This window comes from Podarcis cretensis (assembly GCF_951804945.1).
Source record: "Podarcis cretensis genome assembly, chromosome: 3".
In the NCBI taxonomy this organism is placed as follows: Eukaryota; Metazoa; Chordata; class Lepidosauria; order Squamata; family Lacertidae; genus Podarcis; species Podarcis cretensis.
Window position 1 is genome coordinate 71,528,131 of NC_137172.1, and position 21,336 is coordinate 71,549,466.

Below are 21,336 nucleotides of genomic sequence, written 5' to 3' on the forward strand. Positions count from 1 at the left end.
AGATTCTTCAGAATACAAGCAAATATGCAGAAGTTTCCAGAAGGTATGAAATTTGTAAAACTAAAAGCAAAATAGTTCTTTTACCGTCTTTACCTGCAGCACTAAGTCCTGGACCTCTTGCATTTGGAGCCTCCTTCTCACTGCTATCTTGTGGCTGCTCAAATCATAGCCTTGCCTGCTCTATACCCAACACCTTTGCTAACCAGTTGCTTCTCAATGAAATATGTCTGGAATAGGCCACCACTGTTTACCTCTGTGGGCCATGTGTGGCCACAACCCTCTGGACTACATAGCCCCTTCCAGCAGTCACTACAATTTGCTGCTACAACACAAGGCTCAGGATGTAGGATTTTTTTGTTGTACTTAAATATTCACTCCTGTCCTCAAAACGTATCCTTCAAAATGACTCATGATCATAAAAATGCAATGCATAAATCAAATGTAAAAGCAGATCACTTAAAGAAGAAGGGGATAGAGAAAGTTATAAATACAGCATCAACTTTCTGTTAACTGGATCAGCTGACCTAAAATGTGAGATGAACGTTTTTACCAAGCTCTTGAAAGGCTGAGTAGAACTGGGCCCATCATGCCTGCTTTGGATGGAGATACTACAAGGCTGGCACTGCTACAGAAGAGGCCCTGCTTCTGGTCTAATAAATTTTATCAGAGGCCTGGTGGCTGGATTTTTTTTGATGCTGAATGAGTCGGCTGAGTGTGAGCGATTCCCATATTTGAGCTCAAAAAGAAATCTTCCTCCATTTAGATTGTGTAAGGGTGCCAACATTGCCTTGCTCTGTACTGTGGGATTTTGCCTACAAGTTTTTGGCTATTTATTCCTCAGTCACACAACTTACGGTGCACTCTGGTCTTCACTGCATGGACAGACAGAATTTTAAAAAACCAAACCCTGACATATAATACAGTGTGTTTCTCCCTGCCTAGCACGCACTCATCATGCTAGCCTTGCCAATAATAAACTGAAAGAGGAGCTAAAAGTGGGATATTGTCTCACTTGCTAAGTCTAGCTGGGGTTAAGCTTTATTTACAAGTACAAGACTTTGGTCAGGTAATCAAATAAGAAAAACAGGTGCATTTTTGAAAGTCAGGTGTTACTACAAATAGCAGTGAAGGCATACAAATAACCCCACAATTCATATGCAAGCCTACAATAGAAATATATTTATGTCAGAAACCAAGACTCATTCCAAGGAAAGGAGTGGGATAATGGTCAACATAGTTTTGTGTACTTTCTCCTTCCTTCATCAAACATATGTGACCACACAGAGGCTAGTCAATCTTTTTGCTATGAGTAAGCTATAAAAAAAACTATTGAAACTAAGAAGCAAAAATACAAACATACAATACCAATTCTTTGTCTCTTTGATTTACAGTCATACTTTGGTTCTTGAACGGAATCCGTTCTGGAAGTCCATTTGACTTCCGAAAATGTTCGAAAACCAAGGAGCGGTTTCCAATCAATCGGAAGCCGCAGAAGCCATGTCGGATGTTCGGCTTCCAAAAAACGTTTGTGAACCGGAACACTCACTTCCGGGTTTGCGGCATTTGGGAGCTAAACATTTGAGTCACAAGGTGTTTGAGAACCAAGGTATGAATGTACTGTGGTACTCGGGTTACATACGCTTCAGGTTACATTCGCTTCAGGTTACAGACTCCCCTAACCCAAAAATAGTGCTTCAGGTTAAGAACTTTGCTTCAGGATGAGAACAGAAATCGTGCTCTGGTGGTGCGGCAGCAGCAGGAGGCCCCATTAGCTATAGTGGTGCTTCAGGTTAAGAACAGTTTCAGGTTAAGAATGGACCTTCGGAACGAATTAAGTACTTAAACCGAGGTACCACTGTACTGGCACGAACAGCCCAAACCTTTCAGTTTCTTTCTAATGTAAATAGGCAACAAGTAGCAGATCCAGGATACAGTTTGTTGCAATACTGACCCTTTATGTGAGTAGCTACAGTAGCTGCATTTACACCAATGCCAAGTAACTGATGAATGGCAGACTGTGATTGCTGCAGTTAGCACAGACCCCCTGCCATCCACCAAGTGTCATGTTTGCACATGGGTCTATCTACAGAGACCCCATTGCATGTAGCCTATTGTATCTGTAACCACATTTTTGTGGACCCCATTGTATCTGTAACCACATATTTGGTGAGCTGAAATCACAGTTTGAGCTCACACGTGTAAACTTTTTTTTTATCAAAAGTGGCATCTAGTGCGTGCCAGGTGCACCAAGGGGAAAAGATCAGCTGTAGCAATAATAGTATCCATACTATTTAGTGGGGAAACAAATCTCTGATTCAGAATGGGTAAGAATGTTCATAATAAACTACAGAGAACCAGAACTACTAATGCAGGCCAACTGCAAAGATAAAGGATCATCCATACCCCAAAGAATGTAGCACAAGGTTGTGTGTGTGTGTGTGTGTGCGTGCTGAAAGAACATTAACTAAAATAAGGTCATATGGGCACTTAAATGTGTACATGGAACTCCTGGCACACAACATGTTCCATCCAGTAAAGGAAATCCACACCTGGAATGGAACACATACATGAAACTACTTCCTCCATTGAAATGGAAGGTGCAGTGCTTCGAAGCAGCATACATCAGAGTTCTGATGCTCAAAAGAAATGTTCTATCAATTATGTGCAGTTGCACACATAAACATTAGCTTTACCCGGTGTCAGGGAACTGCCATCGGAAAGACAGGCGGTGGAGGGGCTCTCAGAAGTCAGGAGAGACTCAGCAGCGGCGGAAGGCAGCAGCAGGGGGAGAGTGGGAGATCAGGGAGAGAGACGAAGGAATGGCTCAGGGAGTCTTCCAGCGATAACAGCGGAGAAGTCTCAGGTCCTCCCATAGGTACACCCACTCCTCGCCGGAAACTGTCGCGCCGAGAATCTAGACGACGCGTTTCCGTCAAGGAGCTTTTATGCTGGAGTAGATTCCATAAACGCCCACTGTCGGATTCTGCCAGCGACTGAGGGAGCCATGCTTAAGGGCTCCGCTAAAAACAGAGCCTTGCTAAGTTGAGCAAACTCTGAGGGACTAAGCTTTACGCACAAGCAGCTCATCATCCCATCACACCCGGCTTCCATGATTTAGAATAGTTGTTGCTGTTGTTTCTGCAACCAAAAGCTGGTGGAGGAAACAGAGGAAGGCACAGGAGGAGGGGAGGAATGGAAGCATTTTTTAAAAAAAAAAATTTGCAGCCGGGTAAGATAGAAACTGGCTCTGTTCAACTTAAAGCTGAGATCCTCAAGACAGTGAATCATCTGGCAGGAGATTCTGGGTGGTATTAAATGAAATAAAAGTGCTAGTACAAGGATTACTGTAGCACAACGGGACTTCCCCCATCTCTTCCCCACTCTAACACCATGTGTCATCCCAAAATCTACTCCTGGGGGTTGGGGGGGGGGAATCCCAGAACTGTTTCAGGGAATGTGCAGAGGAAGCAGAGGAGGAGAATATTCTGTTCTACAATAAATAAACCGTGTGCTGATGGAATTAGAGACTAAGTGCTACGTTGAATGCAGTCCTCTGCACTTGGCTTAGTACTTCGCTAATTATTTGCAATGTTCACTTTTCTTTTTCTTTTACTCTCTCTTTCAAAGAGTCTAAATTCGAGGGTGTTTTTTTTCAAAAGCAGTACATGGGGTTTTGCAAGTAGGGAAAGGAATTAGAGAAACTTTGAGCAGTTCTGGCTTATCTCTAACTTGTGGCGTAGGCCTATGTACAGAGAGAACATACATTTTGTGACCCTTGCACATTTAGTGAAGCCCTCACCCATTTAGTAGGATTTCTTGCCAAAACAGCCAAGTGAAGAAATCTAGTCTTAGCATGGCTTACCCATTTCTTTGAAAATCTCAATAGGAAAAAATAAAAGTTTGCCCTTTTCTATTTCAACTCATGTATTTTCTTATAAGATGACCTGTCTGAGTCCCAGTACAATAAAAGTAAATTCATGAACAGGGAATGGCATCTAAAATAATATTAATAAAAAAAATCCAACCTGACACATCCCTGGCCAAGAAAACTTTCCACCATAATTAGCACTTTCCTGGTTTGAAGGCGGGGCTACAACAGAGTGCAACTTCATGTCAGAAGGCACAAACAGTATAAATAAGTCAGGATGATGCTTGGAACAGCAGCTTCTGCCCTGCACACCTGTGGCAGCAGGACACATGAGGCAAGACTGAAGTCTGCTTTACTGCACATTTGTAATCCTACAACATGCCGGTATGCTGCAATTCCATCTGGCTTGTTGACAAATACATTTAAGTGGGACAGAGGTTTAGAGGTGCTCATTAATGGCACTTGAGGGTATTCTGGTTACAGTTACTGCAGAAGGCTTGCTTGTTGCATATGCATAAGCTTCTGATGGCTACAGCTCCTGAAACAGGAAGACCTAGTTTCTTCTTTTGGAAATTTTAAAAAGGCTTGTAGGCATGTAATATTTCAGTACCTAGAAGCTATGTTATTTTCACACACACACACAAACACTTTTATAGATCACGCCACATGCTGTAGGGAAGACTGATAATGCAATAAGATGTGACCAGATCTGACACCCAGAATGGCTTCTGATTCAACTTTTTAAACTAAATGATGTCATTTTAACACATGTGTATCATTGAATCCACAAGCCTGGAAAAGTGTTGAAGCAAATTGCTGTGGGTATGTTTTTATTACAGCTCAGTTTTCTGTTATAAAAATTATATTGTACATTTTTCTTCAATACAGAGTGGATTTGGGAATATGAAGTTACAAATATCTTTTCTGCTGCTGCTGCTGCTTTCTGTGAACATTGTCTACAGCACTGTCTATTATCCTGAACGCTTTAAGGTGCAACCTAGTGAATCAATGAAAGGGCCTGCTTTCCTACCTTTCGGTGTGAAAAGCCAAGGTAAGTAATGCTTCCTTAAAAAAAAATATGGACAGCCTGTAGTTTTGTTCAACATGTTAATTACAGTATATTGGAAATTAAGATAGCTATGATTTTGTACCTGTTGTTTACAAGTACAAAAGGATTAGTTCTGTGAATAAAGGTAAACAGGTTTTATTTAAGGTATTTACTAAAATTATCACTGAAGCACTAGCTGCCTAAGGAAAAGCAACAGCTGTTCATCTTGAGTTGTTCTATGTAGCAGAGTCCTGGGAACTGTACTACTTCAGTGAACACAGGGGGGATAGCATGCGTGAAAACTCTCTGTATAAAATGCTTTCAGCGCAATACACTAAAAAGTAGAATGTCAGAGAGAGAAATCTCCAGTGTAGATATACTAGCTTTCCATGAGAAATGACATTTATCTTATTAGAGGAAAATGTTCAAACCTAATACCACCCACTTGAATTTTGAACTGGTTCACCCTAGGAAGACTGGACCATGTGGTTTTTCTGAGCTTTACATTCACAGGTCAATATGGATGCAAAGCTAGTATGAATGACTAAGAGTCCTACAACCTACAACTCATACCCAGAAGCAAGATTGTAAACAGGGCTACTCTAGATTATACATACTGCAGCATAAATTTATATATTTTAAAACATTTAGATGCTACCATTCAGAGGTTCAAGGGAGAACATAATAAATATACAAGCATTAAAAATAACAGAACTTAGTATTAGAATTAAAAGATCTGCCAGTAGGAACAGCCTTATCAAATATACTAGATACGTTGTCAGGATATATCCCACCATGCAAAATATTAACCATGTCAATCATTACTAAACCTTGACAGAAGTTCTAGAAATTTGTAGCCGTGAGTTTCATTCATTCAGTTCTTCTTGGTGAGATCTGCTTGTGCTTACACCCATACATGTAAGTGGCTCTGTGGGTAGGCTGGGGCAGTGTGCAGTGACAATTAAAGTGGTATATAACCAGCGTAAACAGACATAGGTTTATAGCTACACCTTCCCAGGAATCTTGTTTATTTGATTCAAAAATCCTATTGGCTACAGTACCCCGAATAATCGACTTTAGAGTAGCAATGCTATTACAAGATCTTAAATTGCAGACAAGAATGAGAAAGAATTAAAGCAATGTTTTGGCAGGTTTTAGAGATGCAGAATATTGCTTTCTTAACTCCTGAACTGTAATTCCAAGCTCACTTAGGGTTGCTTCACCAGATGCATGCTCTGCTTCTTAGAACAGCAGTCATATTATGTAAGGCAGGGATGGGGAACCTGGGGCCCTCCAGAAATTGCTGAGACTTCATTCAGCCTCAGCCAGCATGACAAGTAAGATGGCGTCAATGTCCAGCAGCATCTGATGGATCACAGGTCCCTCATACCTTATTTAAGGGAACATCAGGGTTTCAGCATATGGACTTTGGTGTCCAAATGTCTTATTTTGCAAGTGTCTTGTTCTGCTATGCATGCATGAATTGGGAAGTGGATATATAATCAATCTGTGTCAGAAATGTAGGCCCGGGACTCATATTACCCTTGAGGCATGGGAAGCACTACGATATTGCTTTCTCCCATATTGCCAGGATCACATGAGAACCATTGAGCTGCAGGGAAGGAGATTTACCCTGTGGCTCCTGCCACTCCAGTATCAACCTTTAGGAAACTGGATTAACTCTGGTACGAAGAAGAGCCTCAAAGGTGGCTCCTCCCAGACTGACTGCTTCTTACCTGGTAACACAGATACAAGCAGTACTACTGCTGGCATAATGTTAAGAGCCTAGCCTAGATGTGTGAAGTGCCACTTTCTTGGAAAAATATCCAGCTGAAATGAATAACATTCTCTTCCTTATAAGTATACTTATAAGGCTTATGTTCCTTTAAATATTGCTGTGACTTGACAGTATTTTCTTATCTGTGGCATTAAATGTGTCTGTGTACACACACAATATTAGTGGCTATGTGATGGAAAGAGTCTATTTAATTACACAGCTCATCAGTAGAAATGTATTAAGTCAAGTGGGAGGAAAAGTTGACCCTTTGCAGCAATTGCATTAATTAACAATAAATAAATAAGTGGGACATTTCCACTTTTAGTGCAATTAAATTCCTGTCTGAAGGCATGCCCACTGAAAAACTTGAGAACTGAGTGTTTTATTATTGGACAGCTTTATAATGTAACTGATACTCAGATATTGTTACCCGAAGAAACTTCAGTAATAATATCCCCACTTATACATATGGGGGATTTAATGACAATTTAGGTATTCAGGGTCACTAAGCTTCCCTATAGAACAGTGAACTTCACACATCAGAGATAGCAGTCCTGCTTTTGATTCTGTAAGGACTCATACTACAATGATAAATAGCTGATTCAAGACTCCTTGAGTTTGCAGAATGCTACTCACTCTGAATATTTAAAGGATTTAAGAATTAAGTTGAAGTTAGTGGAAAGACTCTTTACATTCTAGCTAATGGATCTATACAGAGACATCTTCAAAAGAGATGAGCTATATTCAACAGATAAAAATGACCAGGCTCTGACTGCTGAGAATTTTTAAGATGCTCTCTAGAGTAGACTACAGACCCTCAAGGAAAACTCATAGGTGTTTACCAACATCATGCTGAGACAGAAGTTGACTCTGCTAGCCCATGGGCTTTTTCACCCATCATCTTTCCCAGCAAATCCCTCCTTTCTAATTTGCTAGAGGAAATTAGCTGAACAGGATAATGAGAAACAAAAGCCACTCTGCCAGTGGCAACTTCTTCTTTCTCAGCGTGACGTCAGGCCAAATGCCTCTGAGCTCTTCTTAAGTGTCAATCAGAGCCTGGGTAGCTTCTGTTACAGAGGCTATAATGTGTGGCCAGTCTCCAATAATGTTTTTAAGCCTGGTAGATATTCAATAAAACGTATGTTCTAGTGAATGAAGCTCTTTCATTCAATTTGCTGCCCTAGGAGAATCCATCAATTTAAGCATCATTTGTGAGAATAGGACTACAAACACACAGATCAGATTTAGGCAATCTGGATTCCTCAAAGTATTCAGATATTGACTGAATTGATCCTAAACCTGTTCCACAATGCTCCCTGCTGTACACAAACCAGAAAGCATTAAATGAACATTTTAGCCTTAATGGTACCTCACATGCACTTCAGCACTTTGCAGAGGGAAACTATTTACAGGCTTTCTGGCTTCCTACTCACTTAATCCCAAACAGCCTCTTTGAGGTTCACTCTTGCCAACAGAGCTGCTTGGCTCCTTTACTTACTAGTTGATCAGTTGCTTACTTCTGCCTTCATTGCCATACTTCTTTCTTACACTTGGTTATTCTCAACTCTCTGTGTGTTTTGAACTATCAGATAAACCCATGTCACAAGGTGTTTTCAGATGTAGGTTGACATGGAAGTGACCAAATAATGTAAAATGTATGGGGGGAAATCCTACATTATCACAGACACATAGCTAATGCATGCTGATTGTTAAATTGTCCTTCCTAATACTGAACCACCAAAGTTTTGCAAAGCTGATCAAATTTATATCCCTGGGCATATTTGTTTATCGCTTTTATCCATGGAGAATGCAATATCTTAATTGTGAGGCTGTCCCCCTTTCCCAGCAAATAAATAATAGCTGATATAATCCATACAAACTAATCTGACAAACTTTTACAAACTTAAGAGTTATTTGCATTTCTAATTGTCCCAGTGATCACCATAGTACTGGACTTCGTGATCGGAGGTCTCTCCTGTTCCACAGTATTTCAATTGACACCTTCATTAGCTAATCAAGATTTGTTTTCAGTTTTAAGCTCCATACCCTCTGCTATTATCTGCAACTATGAACAAGGTGGTTTAAACTATGCATGTTGTGGCACTGGAAAAATTAAAACTTCTAAACTTTTATTTTATTTTATTCTAATCCGTTTTGTTTTATTTTATTTAAAAAACAACAACCCTGCTTATGTTACAATACTTTGTTTTAATGAGTATCTCCTATGGCTGCACAAAATTCTGCCTGCTCCAAGAGGAAGAAATAGAAAAGGGTTATTACGCAAGAAATTAAATTCCTTTACATGATTTGCTATGGTTAACATATGGTTGAATGGCTCCATCTGCTGGTTTCTAGAACACCATGCAATCATCTAGTTCAGTGTTTCACAAACCTCCCCCGCCCCTGCACAGACCACTTGGAAACTGCTAACCACTTACTGTAATGACTTTTCTGCATCTTGTAGCAGTTGTAATGCTACGAGTGTAGCACTGTGCTAGATGTCATATTCTTAATTTTATTTTTATTGCCGCTTTTGTTTCGCATACGTTGTCATTACAGATTGAATTGCAATACAGTAAGATGCATACAGTAAGATACAAATATGACTATTTCTTGAACCACAAATCCCCAGATGCAACAGACTACCAGAATAAAGCTCATGGACCACTGGCGATTCATGAACCACAGTTTGGGAGCCCCGATCTAGTTGCTTAAACATAGCTTTTGCAGCTGCAGTTCTAAAACTACTAAGCAATAGTCCCACTAAAGTCAGTCAAGCTCAGGTTTTCTTATGTAATACTATAGTTTCAATCTATTATTAGAAGCAGTTTTCTGCAGTGTAGGCAGCAACCCTATAAACACAACCGTGAGGTTGTAATGCTAAAACTAGATTTCATATTTGAAGTTTTCATGAATAGACATTAAATCCTCTGCCTCCTTACTTCTTCTGTGAGTAAGCTACATAGAACACATTGGGATTTACGTCTGAGTAAACATGTTTTGCATGTTACTTGATTCATTTGTCCTGGATTGCATATGGCTCCCACCCTTTAACCTCACAAATTATTGGTTTTTCCGGTCAGCAGGACATGTGAAATCTGACATTATGGAGCTTATAGGACCTGCCTTCTTTCTTCACACCAGATAAGGTCACTTAGAAAAGACACATTTAATTTCCTGAATTCTTTCTTCCTAGAAAACACATTCCCTCCTCCCCACATTTGTCCTCACATTTCTCTGGGCAAAAAGATCCCTATCAGGCAACCAAGGAACATGTGTTATTTAAAAATTTTGAATGTACTTTTGTTGCTCTAGATTTTGTTTCTTGGGAAAAACTATCAACAAGCTTAATCCACAATAAATATTTCACATATTATGGAAGAACTTTCTAAAATATGAATAGTCCATAAAAATGATGAACAGGTGGCAAACCTAGGCATACCCACATTTGCCACAACAAAGCATTTAAAAGTATAATTCCTGGAAGGCACCAGGATGGGGAAGGCTGCACTAATCCTAGAAATATTAACCAGGAATTGTAGGGGGAAATGGTGTTAAAGAACAGCAAGTCAGAGAGATGACAGCAAGCAGAACTGAAAGATGACCAAAGACTTCAGCCCCAGTATTCACATTATTCTGCCAGATTGGAAGATGATTCAGTATGATTTCTATGCTATCATCCTCCCCATACCCAGCATTAGACAATTTCCCAAAGGGTTGATGTTGGCATGGACACAACCTGTGGCATGCAGTTGAGGGTTTCCCAAATTGCTCTGGTGATATGGGAAAGCAGTACTACTGTAGCAACTCCACTAGCTAAACATGAACCCTGGACCTTGAGGAAGTAGAAAGGGAGGTTCAGGCAGATGCATATCATACATTTAAAGCACATTCAATGCACATGACTTCCCCCTAAGAATCCTGGGAACTGTAGTTTGTCAAGGGTTCTGCGAATTGTAGCTCATTGAGGGTAAAACTAGTTATTATGAAGAACACCATCTCTGATTCTATCTGAATTAGTGATTACAGGTTTTTTAAGACTTTTTTTTAATCCTGACTGCTATTTCTTGAGTCACTTAATTCCTGGAACTTACTAATGTATTATTATTGTTGTTGCTTTAGTTGTCCAGGCAAGGGGCGATCAAGGCCCTTCTGGTCCAGCAGGCCCTCCTGGTCCAAGAGGACTCCCAGGCCCTGCAGGGGCTCCAGGAAAACCAGGATATGGAAGCCAAGGACCTCAAGGGCCACCGGGACCCCCAGGACCCCCAGGACCTTCAACCGTTGGAAAGCCGGGCCTGCCAGGTTTGCAAGGAAGGCCAGGGGAAAGAGGACTAACTGGTGAAAAAGGAGATATGGGCCCCGCCGGTCTCCCAGGGCCAAGAGGTCCCCCAGGGGCCCCTGGAATTCCTGGCCCAGCTGGGATCTCTGTTGCTGGAAAACAAGGGCTGCCAGGGCCACAAGGGCTAAGGGGTGCCCCGGGAGAAAAAGGTGAGCCAGGCATTCCTGGTATCAATGGGCAGAAGGGTGAGAGCGGATATGGGGCTCCAGGTCGCCCAGGTGAAAGAGGTCTGCCGGGGCCACAGGGACCTTCAGGCCCTCCGGGACCAGCAGGGGTAGGAAAGCCTGGGGAAAGAGGATTTCCAGGGGAGCCAGGTATTAAAGGGGAGCGGGGTTTTCCAGGCACCTCAGGTCCCATTGGCGCCCCAGGTCCACAAGGCTCTCGTGGGGAACGTGGAGAACCAGGAGTAGGGAAACCTGGACCAAGTGGACCACCAGGAATACCAGGGATCCCTGGAGCAAAAGGACTTCCAGGTCCCTCTGGCCTTCCTGGGCCTTCTGGTCTCCCAGGATTTGGAAAACCAGGTTTGCCAGGGATGAAGGGACAGAGAGGACCTGAAGGCCTCCCTGGTGCCCCAGGAGCAAAGGGAGACCAAGGACCAGCTGGTGCTCCAGGTGAACCAGGCCCACTCGGACCACCTGGGAATGTAGGCCCTCAAGGGCTCAGAGGTGCAGCAGGTGAAAATGGCCTCCCTGGACTCAAGGGTGAGAGAGGCCCTGCAGGTCCAGCAGGATTCCCAGGTGTTAAAGGGGAGAGGGGTCTACCAGGACTGCAGGGGAAATCAGGATACCCAGGGGAGCCAGGACTTCCTGGCCCAAAAGGACAACCAGGTTTTCCAGGTCCAAAAGGGGATGCAGGGCATGCTGGGCAACCTGGCCTACCTGGCCCAATGGGATCACCAGGACCTAAGGGAGTGGCAGGATTCAATGGTGAACCAGGCCCTAGAGGACCGCCAGGAATACCTGGTACAAAAGGACCAATTGGTCCTCCAGGTATTCCAGGATTCCCTGGCAGTAAAGGGGAAACGGGTGCACCAGGATTACCGGGCCCAGCTGGTATTGCTGCCAAGGGTTTAGATGGGCCTATGGGACCCCCAGGACCCCCAGGCCCCAAAGGCCACAATGGACAGCCTGGTTTGCCAGGTCCTCCAGGTCCACCTGGGCCTCCTGGAGAAGCAGTAATCCCAGGAGGCCAGGCCCTGGCTGGAATACCTGTTATGAAAGCTGGTGAAGTGCAAGGTCTAACTGGCTTCCCGGTGTCAGCTTTCACTGCCACTCTTTCCAAAGCTTACCCTGCATCAGCTGCCCCTATCAGATTTGATAAGATCTTGTACAACAGACAACAGCACTATGACCCCAGGTCAGGGATCTTCACTTGCAGGATACCAGGACTTTACTACTTTGCTTACCACGTGCATGTGAAAGGGTCACATGTTTGGGTAGGCCTGTACAAAAATGGCTCGCCCATCATGTACACCTTTGATGAGTACAAGAAGGGCTACCTCGATCAGGCTTCTGGTAGTGCGGTTATTGAGCTCATGGAAAATGATCAAGTCTGGTTGCAGCTGCCCAACAATGAATCGAACGGCCTGTTCTCTTCAGAGTATGTTCACTCCTCCTTCTCAGGTTTCTTATTTGCACAAATATAACATTCTGCCACCCCCAAAATGTAGTATCTTAGTATTTGTGTTTCTACTTGTAGATGTCCAGAGGAGACTAGCTGAAGAAAGTGTGAACTCAAAATTAAATTTCAAAGGCAAATGCTACTTTATATTTATCTTAGGTGTTTTTAAAAGACATTTTAAAGAAGGGGTCGGAAGTCTGTGGCTCTCCAGAATGTTGCTGGATTCCAACTCCCATTAACTCCAGCTAATTGTCAGGGATGATAGGAGATGTAGTCCAACAACATTTGGAGGGCCATATGTTCCTCACTCCTATATTAAAGGGTGGTGTTCACAAACTATAATTGTATTTCAGTGCAATACTCAACAATGTATTTAACCTGCCCAAACACTGAGAAATCCCAGTTGTAATTGCCAGGATTAGATCTTTAAAATTGTAATGCTATGGGGTCTTATCATTCACAGAAGTGTAGAAAAGAAGCATTTCTAAAGATCTAATGCTTCCATCCTAACACTACTTACTCTTTAATAATCTGATTAATGATACTGGTTTAAATGAGTTTATTTCCCCCTCGAAGTAGATTCAAAAACAATTTTCACAGTTAAAAGAGGCTGAACTCATAGGTGAAAGACACTACGGCTACAAAGTTATTTCTTTCGAAATCAGAGAGGCTAGCTTATCACAGAAGTGTATTTTGGGTAGGAGTTCACTGGCAAGCTCATATACAAACCCTGCGATTATCACTCACAAATCTAATGTGAAACTACTATAATTAGTCATTAGGAATGATAAAGATTGTCACATTGGTTAATTAGTTAACAATGTGTTAAGTTCTATAAGATAAAATTAAATATAAGGTGCTACAGACTAACTGGAACATTCTGAATAAAATTAGTTTAGCATGGTTAGGTTGTGTCAAAAGTCTCTTCCAAAAGAAAATATTCATTCAAATGCTTTTAAATAGTCTCCTCTCCCTTAAATACATTATGGCATTGAGAGAATGATAAGTGACGGTGGAGAGGGAAGTATTATTTAAGTTTATTAGTTTTACACTATGGTGCTTGTACAATTATTCACTTATTGTACCAACATGAGACCAGTTACCTTTTTTAATGTTAATATTTCACCCACACTAAGTTCTTGATTACGTTTTTTTTGTCTGTGTGAAATAAAAATAAATTGTCTTTATTATATTCATTTGACACCAGCATTTTACACTTTGTTCTAAAAATGTCTAGTTGTGTTTGTCAAACGTGATTTTTAAAAGCTGTATTAATAAAAAAGTGAAACCTATTTCTGTTTTGCATGCCATTATTTAGTACTTTTAAAATTGTTTCTTGGAATCATGGGGTTGTGGCAAAGTCATTGCTATTTTCCCAAATGACTAGACTGACAAAAAATTGTACATGATCTACATTTTTTAAAAAATAAAAATTTTACTTGATAATTTGTTCTATTAAAAAAATATGAGTGGGGCTTTTAACTACCAGCTACATGACTGCACTGAAAGCAAAACAAGCCTATCTCTATCTCAAAGGATGCAAGTGCTGTAAGGGGAATCTTGAAGTCAAAGGTACTACTATCCCAGTACCATGCAGCCTAAGTCTTTTAAGCCATCATCTTGATTCACAGAACTTCAAAGGAAGGAGGAAAATCTGCCGTGGAGATATAGGCCCGCAGGTACAAGGCTACGTACAGGTTTTAAGTATAGAAATACAGATACAACTCCCTGTCAGCACTGTGCAAAGCTTCAGCATCAATCTCTGAATATAATTTATCATATTGTTACATTTTTTTTTGGAACCTGCCCTCAGAAGTGAATTCTGAAATGAGGGTGGGGGTGGGAGACACTTGTAATAAATAGAAAGCAGGTAGTCTAGGGATGTCCCTTCTCCCTGTTCACGGTCCACTTAAAAGTCTGGAAGAAGCTATATATGACAGTTACCTCCGGCAAATTTTTCACACACACATCCAGTCAGATTATGTACATCTTACAGCATGATAGGCTTGAAGAGCCATTCCCGCCTCCATGCCATATCATGGGTGAGGAACTCTTGCAGGGCCTCCTGGAACAGACATCCCTCAGAAATGAGAAACAGGCCTGGCATTAAAAACACTGGGTGTTTCCAGCCCCTTAACAACATTGCTGCATGCATTGCTCTGCAGTGAGCTTGACCCTGGTTGGGTTTTTAGCTGGAAACAGACATTCAGAGCGAAACAGAGATTTCCAGTGCTGTGTGAGGGCATGAGGTGGGCATTTGCAAGGGAGAAAAAGGAATGGACAGATCGATGTCTCAGGCAAACGTAGAACCCGGAAACACATTTTTGTCGCCAAGCCTCTTGTTCCACTCTTAGATGCAAATCTTCCAATATACTTTCATCAGTATAGAAGTGACTTTTAGTGCACTTCTATGCAATGGTTATAGTTTGGTCAAGCTAACCATATATATGGTATTGAATGGGCACATTCAACACTCAGACTACTAACTGCCAGGAACTGTCAAATACACAAAGAATAGCTGCTTTGTTGTTGTTGTTGTTGTTGTTGTTGTTGTTGTTGTTGTTGTTGTTGTTATAAAAATACCCATCATATGACAATGAATTTGCTTACCTTTAAAAGCTGAAGTCTTATAATTATGCTGTATGGCAGCAACCATATCCTTCCAAAAGTCATACTTTCGCTTAGGACTATGCTGTAAGCAAGGGAAAAAAACCAAGAAATCCTTTGAGCTTCCTCAATTAAAAGTCACTCCAAATTTTAACAGAACAATCACTGTGAGTTTCATAAATTGGTGATTTCAAAGGGAACCTGCAGCAACAGCAAAAATGTAGCTTGACGAGCTCATGTTCAAAGGCCAGGCAGCAATGCTCTCTTCTATGATTTTTTGTTTCATCCCCCCACCCCTGGTTGAGTTACAATACTTCCAAAGCAAATGGCTGAACTTTGCCTGAGGGCCTCTGAATTTTGGAACTCCTTGCCACAAGGAAAATATGGTGGCAAATAATTTAGCAATTTCCAAAAATGGATGAGACACCAGTAGAACATTATTTCTGTAACTGCCAGCTGATTATTCCAAACTTTGCCTCCATCTGCCTTGGGGTGAAATTTTTGAGAGCCACTTGTATAGTCTATTCTGTCATCTCATTCTGCCGTGTGTATATAGTTCATGCCTGAGAAAGGGACATGGATGGGGATTTAGATAGGAGTTACAACACAGCTCAGGTTTTAACTCACACTGAAAGGCAACGTCTTGTTTCCTTATCTGTCAACAACCTATCATGAATAAAAATGCAATAATTAATCTTGCGATACTGAAATATACAGATCATTCTGCATCACTTACTGTGTAGCTATTTTGGGTGGGCGGAGGGAATCTTCTACCACAAAATCTGAAACTAAACTGGCAGACTGATGTTATTTACAAAACAGATTAATCACAGGCATCACACGGGCATGAAAGTGTTTCGGTTTCTGCTCTTCATTTTAACAAATCTGTCTCTTTGCAGTTCAGCTGTTGTAGTAAATTGTTCTCCTTAGTGACATGCCTAAAATTACTTAAAAGCTTTGCTATACAGTAGTGCTTCAACATGGGGCTGCCGAGGCAGCAAACTTTGCATGCCAACCAAAAGTAATACAAACACATTTCTAAACACAGAGGTGGAGTTACAAGGTTTGGAGTGCTCAGTAAACAAACAAACAAACAAACAAACAAAAACATCCCTGTCCGCATTTGCCCCAAACACCAGGAACCAGGCCAAATCCAGGCTGAGGTTCCCTCTCCCCATGACCCTTGCATGTAAAAGAGAGACAACACCTTTTTTTCCCACTTCTTAGGCCTACTTTTTCCACCCCAGCTTTCAAAGCACAGGACGTGCCCTTTCACTGAGCAGAGTGACAGATGCAAGGGACAGATGCAGGGGGTTGGGGCACCCAGTGCTGGCTCCAATTTTGGGGGTGAGGAACTCTCAGGCAAGGTGCCCTCAGTGGTCCCCCTTTCTCTGTAGGCCTCCCTCCTCCTCTCCAAAGAACTGCTGCCTGTTCACTTGCCCTATCCTTCTGGGCCCAATCTGCACTGCTTCTTTTGTATTGTATTTCTTCTTGTGGATTTTGCTTTTAGGCTTTTATTGGTTGTATTTGCTTTAACTGATTCTAACGTAACTCGCTTTGGTTCACTTCTGTGATGAAAGGAACTGGCAAATGTAATTAATAATAACAATGCCAGATGCACCTCTGGGGGGAGGAAATTCACCCGCTTAGGGGTTGCCATAGAAAATGGCCTCTCCTAGGCCGCAAACCCCTAAAGTTACAAACTTGGGCAAGTTCTGTCAGCGTGTTTGCACATGGGGTGAGAGAGGTTCTTGTGGTTTGCCTATGCCCTTCAGTAAAATAAAGGAGAGTAACCACAATGTACATTGCAGATAATGAAAGGCAGTTTGCCTGTTCATTCTGTAAAGCTTTTAGAACAGGTCAACCTAGTCTCAAGACTCAGGACTGAAAACCAAAAGATTCATTTGTCATCCATCAGAGAAAACAGGTGTGAATTTGGAATGCATGTAGGAAGATGGTATTTAAGGGTTTATACAAGTCACCTTCTGGAAGCAGTCTTGTGTGTCATAGGTAAGGGGCAGGGCAGAGCAGGGGGAGTGAGTGCTTCATCAGAACCGCAACAGGAGAGAAAGAGGGTTTGATTTCCCATCCCCGGCTTCTGCAATCCCAATCTCTAAGGCTGCTATTTGAATTTTAAATATGTGCATGTTGAACATCATGTCTAATTTAGCCCCAAGACCACTACTTGGTCATCTACAGAAGTGACTCCTATGACTGCCATGGTCCAACTTATTCATTGCAATGGAACAGGTATATAAAATTCCATCACAGAAATTAAGTTCCTCTTGCAGCATAATTGTTAAGCAAGCCCATTACATAATACCTAAGCAAGGTGAGGAGCAGAAAAAGGAGGAACACAAGAGAGAAAAAGCTCTCGTTTAAGTTAACCTGGTCTACAGCCCAGTGAAAAAACCCACTGTTAACACTTACTTTGTTTAAACCATCAATAATCCGTGCACAAAGAAGTGCCCCAGGCAGATCAAAGTAATTGTCATAGGCATAATATTTAGCTGCAGAGAAAAATAAAAGAATTTTATTTGTGTATTGTTTATTAAGAGGATTTTAAACCCACCCTTCACCCAGTGGTTCCAGGGCAGTTTGCAGTATTATTTAAAACAGCAACAATAGTCCAGCTAAATAAGACCAAGCAAAATAATATAAAATTAAATTTCTGACATGAAACACATGAAAGGTGCCCCCTCACACCTTCTTTCAACGTTGAAGACGTAAGAAGGCAGAGCCAGGCAAGAGGCCCCAACATTGGGGGTACTGCCAGTGGAGAAGCCCTGCTACCCTTTAATCGTATGGATTCCCTCCATGTGAAAGAAATGCAGAACGGTGGCTAAAGATACCAAGAAATCCAGCCACAGATTCCTTTGTAAATGTGCATACATTAGCCAGTGAGGCCCAACCATATATTTCTCTGGTACCTGAACGAGAAACCATTCCACTCATTGTCTTGAAGTGTCGCCATGCCTTCCTTCCATATGTATCTAAGATCTCTTCAGAGGTCATGTGTTTTGTGCCATGGCTTGCCCTGTTTAACATATATATGTACCAAGAATTAAAGGCATGGAGTGATACCCAACATTAATTTTACTGAGAGCAGACCCACTGAATTCACTGGACTTCAACAACTCAGAAGTTCACTGACATCAATAGGTCTACTCTGAGTATGACTTAGTGGAACATCATTGCATGAATTGTATGAAATATTTCTTATTTTTCTTTCCAAACAGGAGATTCTAAAAAATCTGCAATGAGATCTAATAGTCACTAGCAGATTTGTAATTTTTGGACTCAAATTTGGCAATATATGTAGACATTATAACACCAAATCTGAGTCACAAAATTATGTTCTTTAGACATTTTTCTTGCTCTTGTCTAATCTTTGGATTTCATTGGACCTGGATTAGACAGGCAGATCATTCCATTTGTCAGTTCCTGTTAAAAATTGCTAATATTTTTAGAGACTTGACAAAAGAAGGGGGAAGGGGAAGAAAAGCTGAAAATCTAGGTAATGAATTCTTCCTCTGGTGTAAATAATAAATAGTATAGTTTTATTTTACACATTGCTTTCAACTTCAATAATTTTGTTAACTGACAACATTAAAGAATTAATTAACTTTTATCTGTATTTTGATTGGATTTTTACTTAACTAACTGGAAGAGTTACTTTGCTACATTCCTCTGACAGGTGAAGACTATTGGAAGCAAGTGTAGGTTTTAGATGAGTAAAAGCAATTCATATTGTAGAATTATTATGATCAGTTCACAGAATAGTACGATGATGCTTTGAAAACAGATTCCTCCCAACACAAAAATCCACAATTATAGGAGCTTAAGTACAGCGTTTTTATAAAATAAAATATATTACCTCAAAACAGTTCCATCCTCTGCAAGTTTAAGGAAGTTGCCATCTTCCATATCCAGCACCAAGCCTTTAAAGCTACATTTGTTTCACCGATAAGGTAGAGATGGGGAGCAGAGTAAGAAAGATGATACATTTAAGCTTGTATACATTTAACCTTATACTCCAAATATATACTTGAGATACAGAGTACAGTCAGTGGACTTAATAAACTTAAGGCAGTAAGAGATACTCAGGGCAATGGAGGGAGATGGGTAGAAAAGTTGGAGAATTTGGTCAGAAATGGAGCATAAACTGCCACAATCCACATGTTCATAAGTCAGGAACTGTTCAAGGTTTTTTGTTTTGTAGTCCGCAAACATTATGTAAACAATTGCATTATTTTCTACATTGTTTTTGGCTTCCATCAAAATGCACTGAAATTGGCAAAGTAATTAATTACATGTTGAAGTATGGGCAAATCTATCATCATTCCAAACAACCTAAGAGAAATTGGGTATGTTGAAAAGACTTCTTGCCAGGCCAGGACCCAGCACAGGGGTGGGGCCCTCCGGACATCGTTGGACTCTAACTCTCATAAACCCCAACCAGCATTGCCAATGATTGAATATGATGGGTTCTCCAGATGCTGATCTACGGGTTCCCCAACACTTCTCTGGAGGCTGCATAGCCATTTGTGAGAGGAGTCCAGAAGAAAGATTGCCTTTTTGATCTTCGTTAGGCAGTGGCTGGAGGAAAAATAAAGCCATCCAGCTCAATTTTCTAGATAAGAGATTATGGATTCCACAGTGTCACTGAACAAAAGAACCACAGAACCAAGTGGTGAGGATGAGTACCTGAGCAGCAGGAAGTAGGGTTGAGCCAAACAGGACATACCGTACATCCAGGAAAATACTCTAAGTAACCTTTAAAGATATGTATGGGTGTGTGCTTTTAATGCATGCAATTAATGAGCTGACGAGAAGTCTGGAAATAGTTATTATTTCTAAACAGAATCACTTACCAGAAATCCCAGCTTTCATGGGATACGTTCAGCAGTTCTTTATCATAACCTTTCTCTTTTACCATGTACTGAGCAAAACTATCATATATAAGCTGCAAATATATAAAGATATGAACTTTATTTGCCAGGCCATAGCATCAAAGGACAAACACCAACAAAAATACATTACGAATATAGTTACCATAAAATCTTATGACCTATTAAAACCCTAGGTAGAAACTTGATTATCATTCATCCATGACCCTCTGTCCCATGGGCGACGGCCTTTTCTCTGGTAGATTGTTCCAGGTCGATTAAGTGAATAGACCAGCCAAATTGAAAGATTATAAATATAAATATAACCTCGGAGGGATGGTCAGGACAGGGAGAAAGATAATAATAGCCAGATGCAGATAAATTAATAATCTCAGTCCTCAGCTGCAAATTAAGAGAGAAAGGAAGATGTAACGCTACATAAAATTAAATATACTGAGACACTCCAAGATTCCGTCACTTCACACTTTAAAGTTTACCTTATTAGCTGCAGAAGAATGTTCTGCACATAAAAAGGCTAACACTTAGCTTAATTCTTAACTCACATTTCTTTACCCTCAAGGTGACATTTTGAGAATGGTGAAATGTTCTGAAATGTAATCTAGCCTCAATTCAAGGTTTTTCCCCCTCCATATGTCTCATAGTTACTTCTTTAATGTGGGCAATGCACCCATAGAAAACTACAGTGGTACCTCGGGTTAAGTACTTAATTCGTTCCGGAGGTCCTTTCTTAACCTGAAACTGTTCTTAACCTGAAGCACCACTTTAGTTAATGGGGCCTCTTGCTGCCGCCGCGCCGCCAGAGCCCAATTTCTGTTCTTATCCTGAAGCAAAGTTCTTAACCTGAAGAACTATTTATGGGTTAGCGGAGTCTGTAACCTGAAGCGTATGTAACCTGAAGCGTATGTAACCCAAAGTACCACTGTAGTTGAAATATGTGCATGGAAAGAGCTTGAGATGGTCTTCATCACTAGTTGCAATGTTTACATGGTTTGTACCTTGGCAAACTCTTAGAAAAGTGAGATGCAGAAATTTTCAATAAATATTGCAACTTGTGTTTGAACAATAAACGTGCAGTCTCTCTGTCACGAATGTGCACTCTCTTCTCCATTGGGAACAAGCCTGTTGATAAAGCCTGCCCTAGGAATTTAGAATATAATAATAATA

The 21,336-nt window shown here is 41.1% G+C and overlaps 2 protein-coding genes across 2 annotated transcripts in view; one reads left to right on the forward strand and one right to left on the reverse strand.

Annotated features, from left to right (window-relative positions):
- The window catches only part of NT5DC1 (5'-nucleotidase domain containing 1), a 149,127-nt gene that overhangs the window by 122,638 nt on the left and 5,153 nt on the right, over window positions 1-21,336 (reverse strand). Inside the window, exons 2-6 of the mRNA XM_079971614.1 lie at window positions 20,137-20,228; window positions 19,140-19,211; window positions 18,193-18,299; window positions 17,693-17,772; window positions 15,266-15,347 (exon numbers count right to left, since the gene is read on the reverse strand). Coding sequence (XP_079827740.1) covers window positions 15,266-15,347; window positions 17,693-17,772; window positions 18,193-18,299; window positions 19,140-19,211; window positions 20,137-20,228 — 433 coding nt within the window. The remainder of the gene's footprint in view (window positions 1-15,265; window positions 15,348-17,692; window positions 17,773-18,192; window positions 18,300-19,139; window positions 19,212-20,136; window positions 20,229-21,336) is intronic.
- COL10A1 (collagen type X alpha 1 chain) lies at window positions 4,182-13,248 on the forward strand. Its single transcript, XM_079971650.1, has 3 exons — window positions 4,182-4,252; window positions 4,757-4,919; window positions 10,816-13,248. Exons 1-3 carry the CDS (start codon window positions 4,247-4,249, stop codon window positions 12,678-12,680), a joined length of 2,034 nt encoding a protein of 677 aa, XP_079827776.1. The 5' UTR covers window positions 4,182-4,246; the 3' UTR covers window positions 12,681-13,248.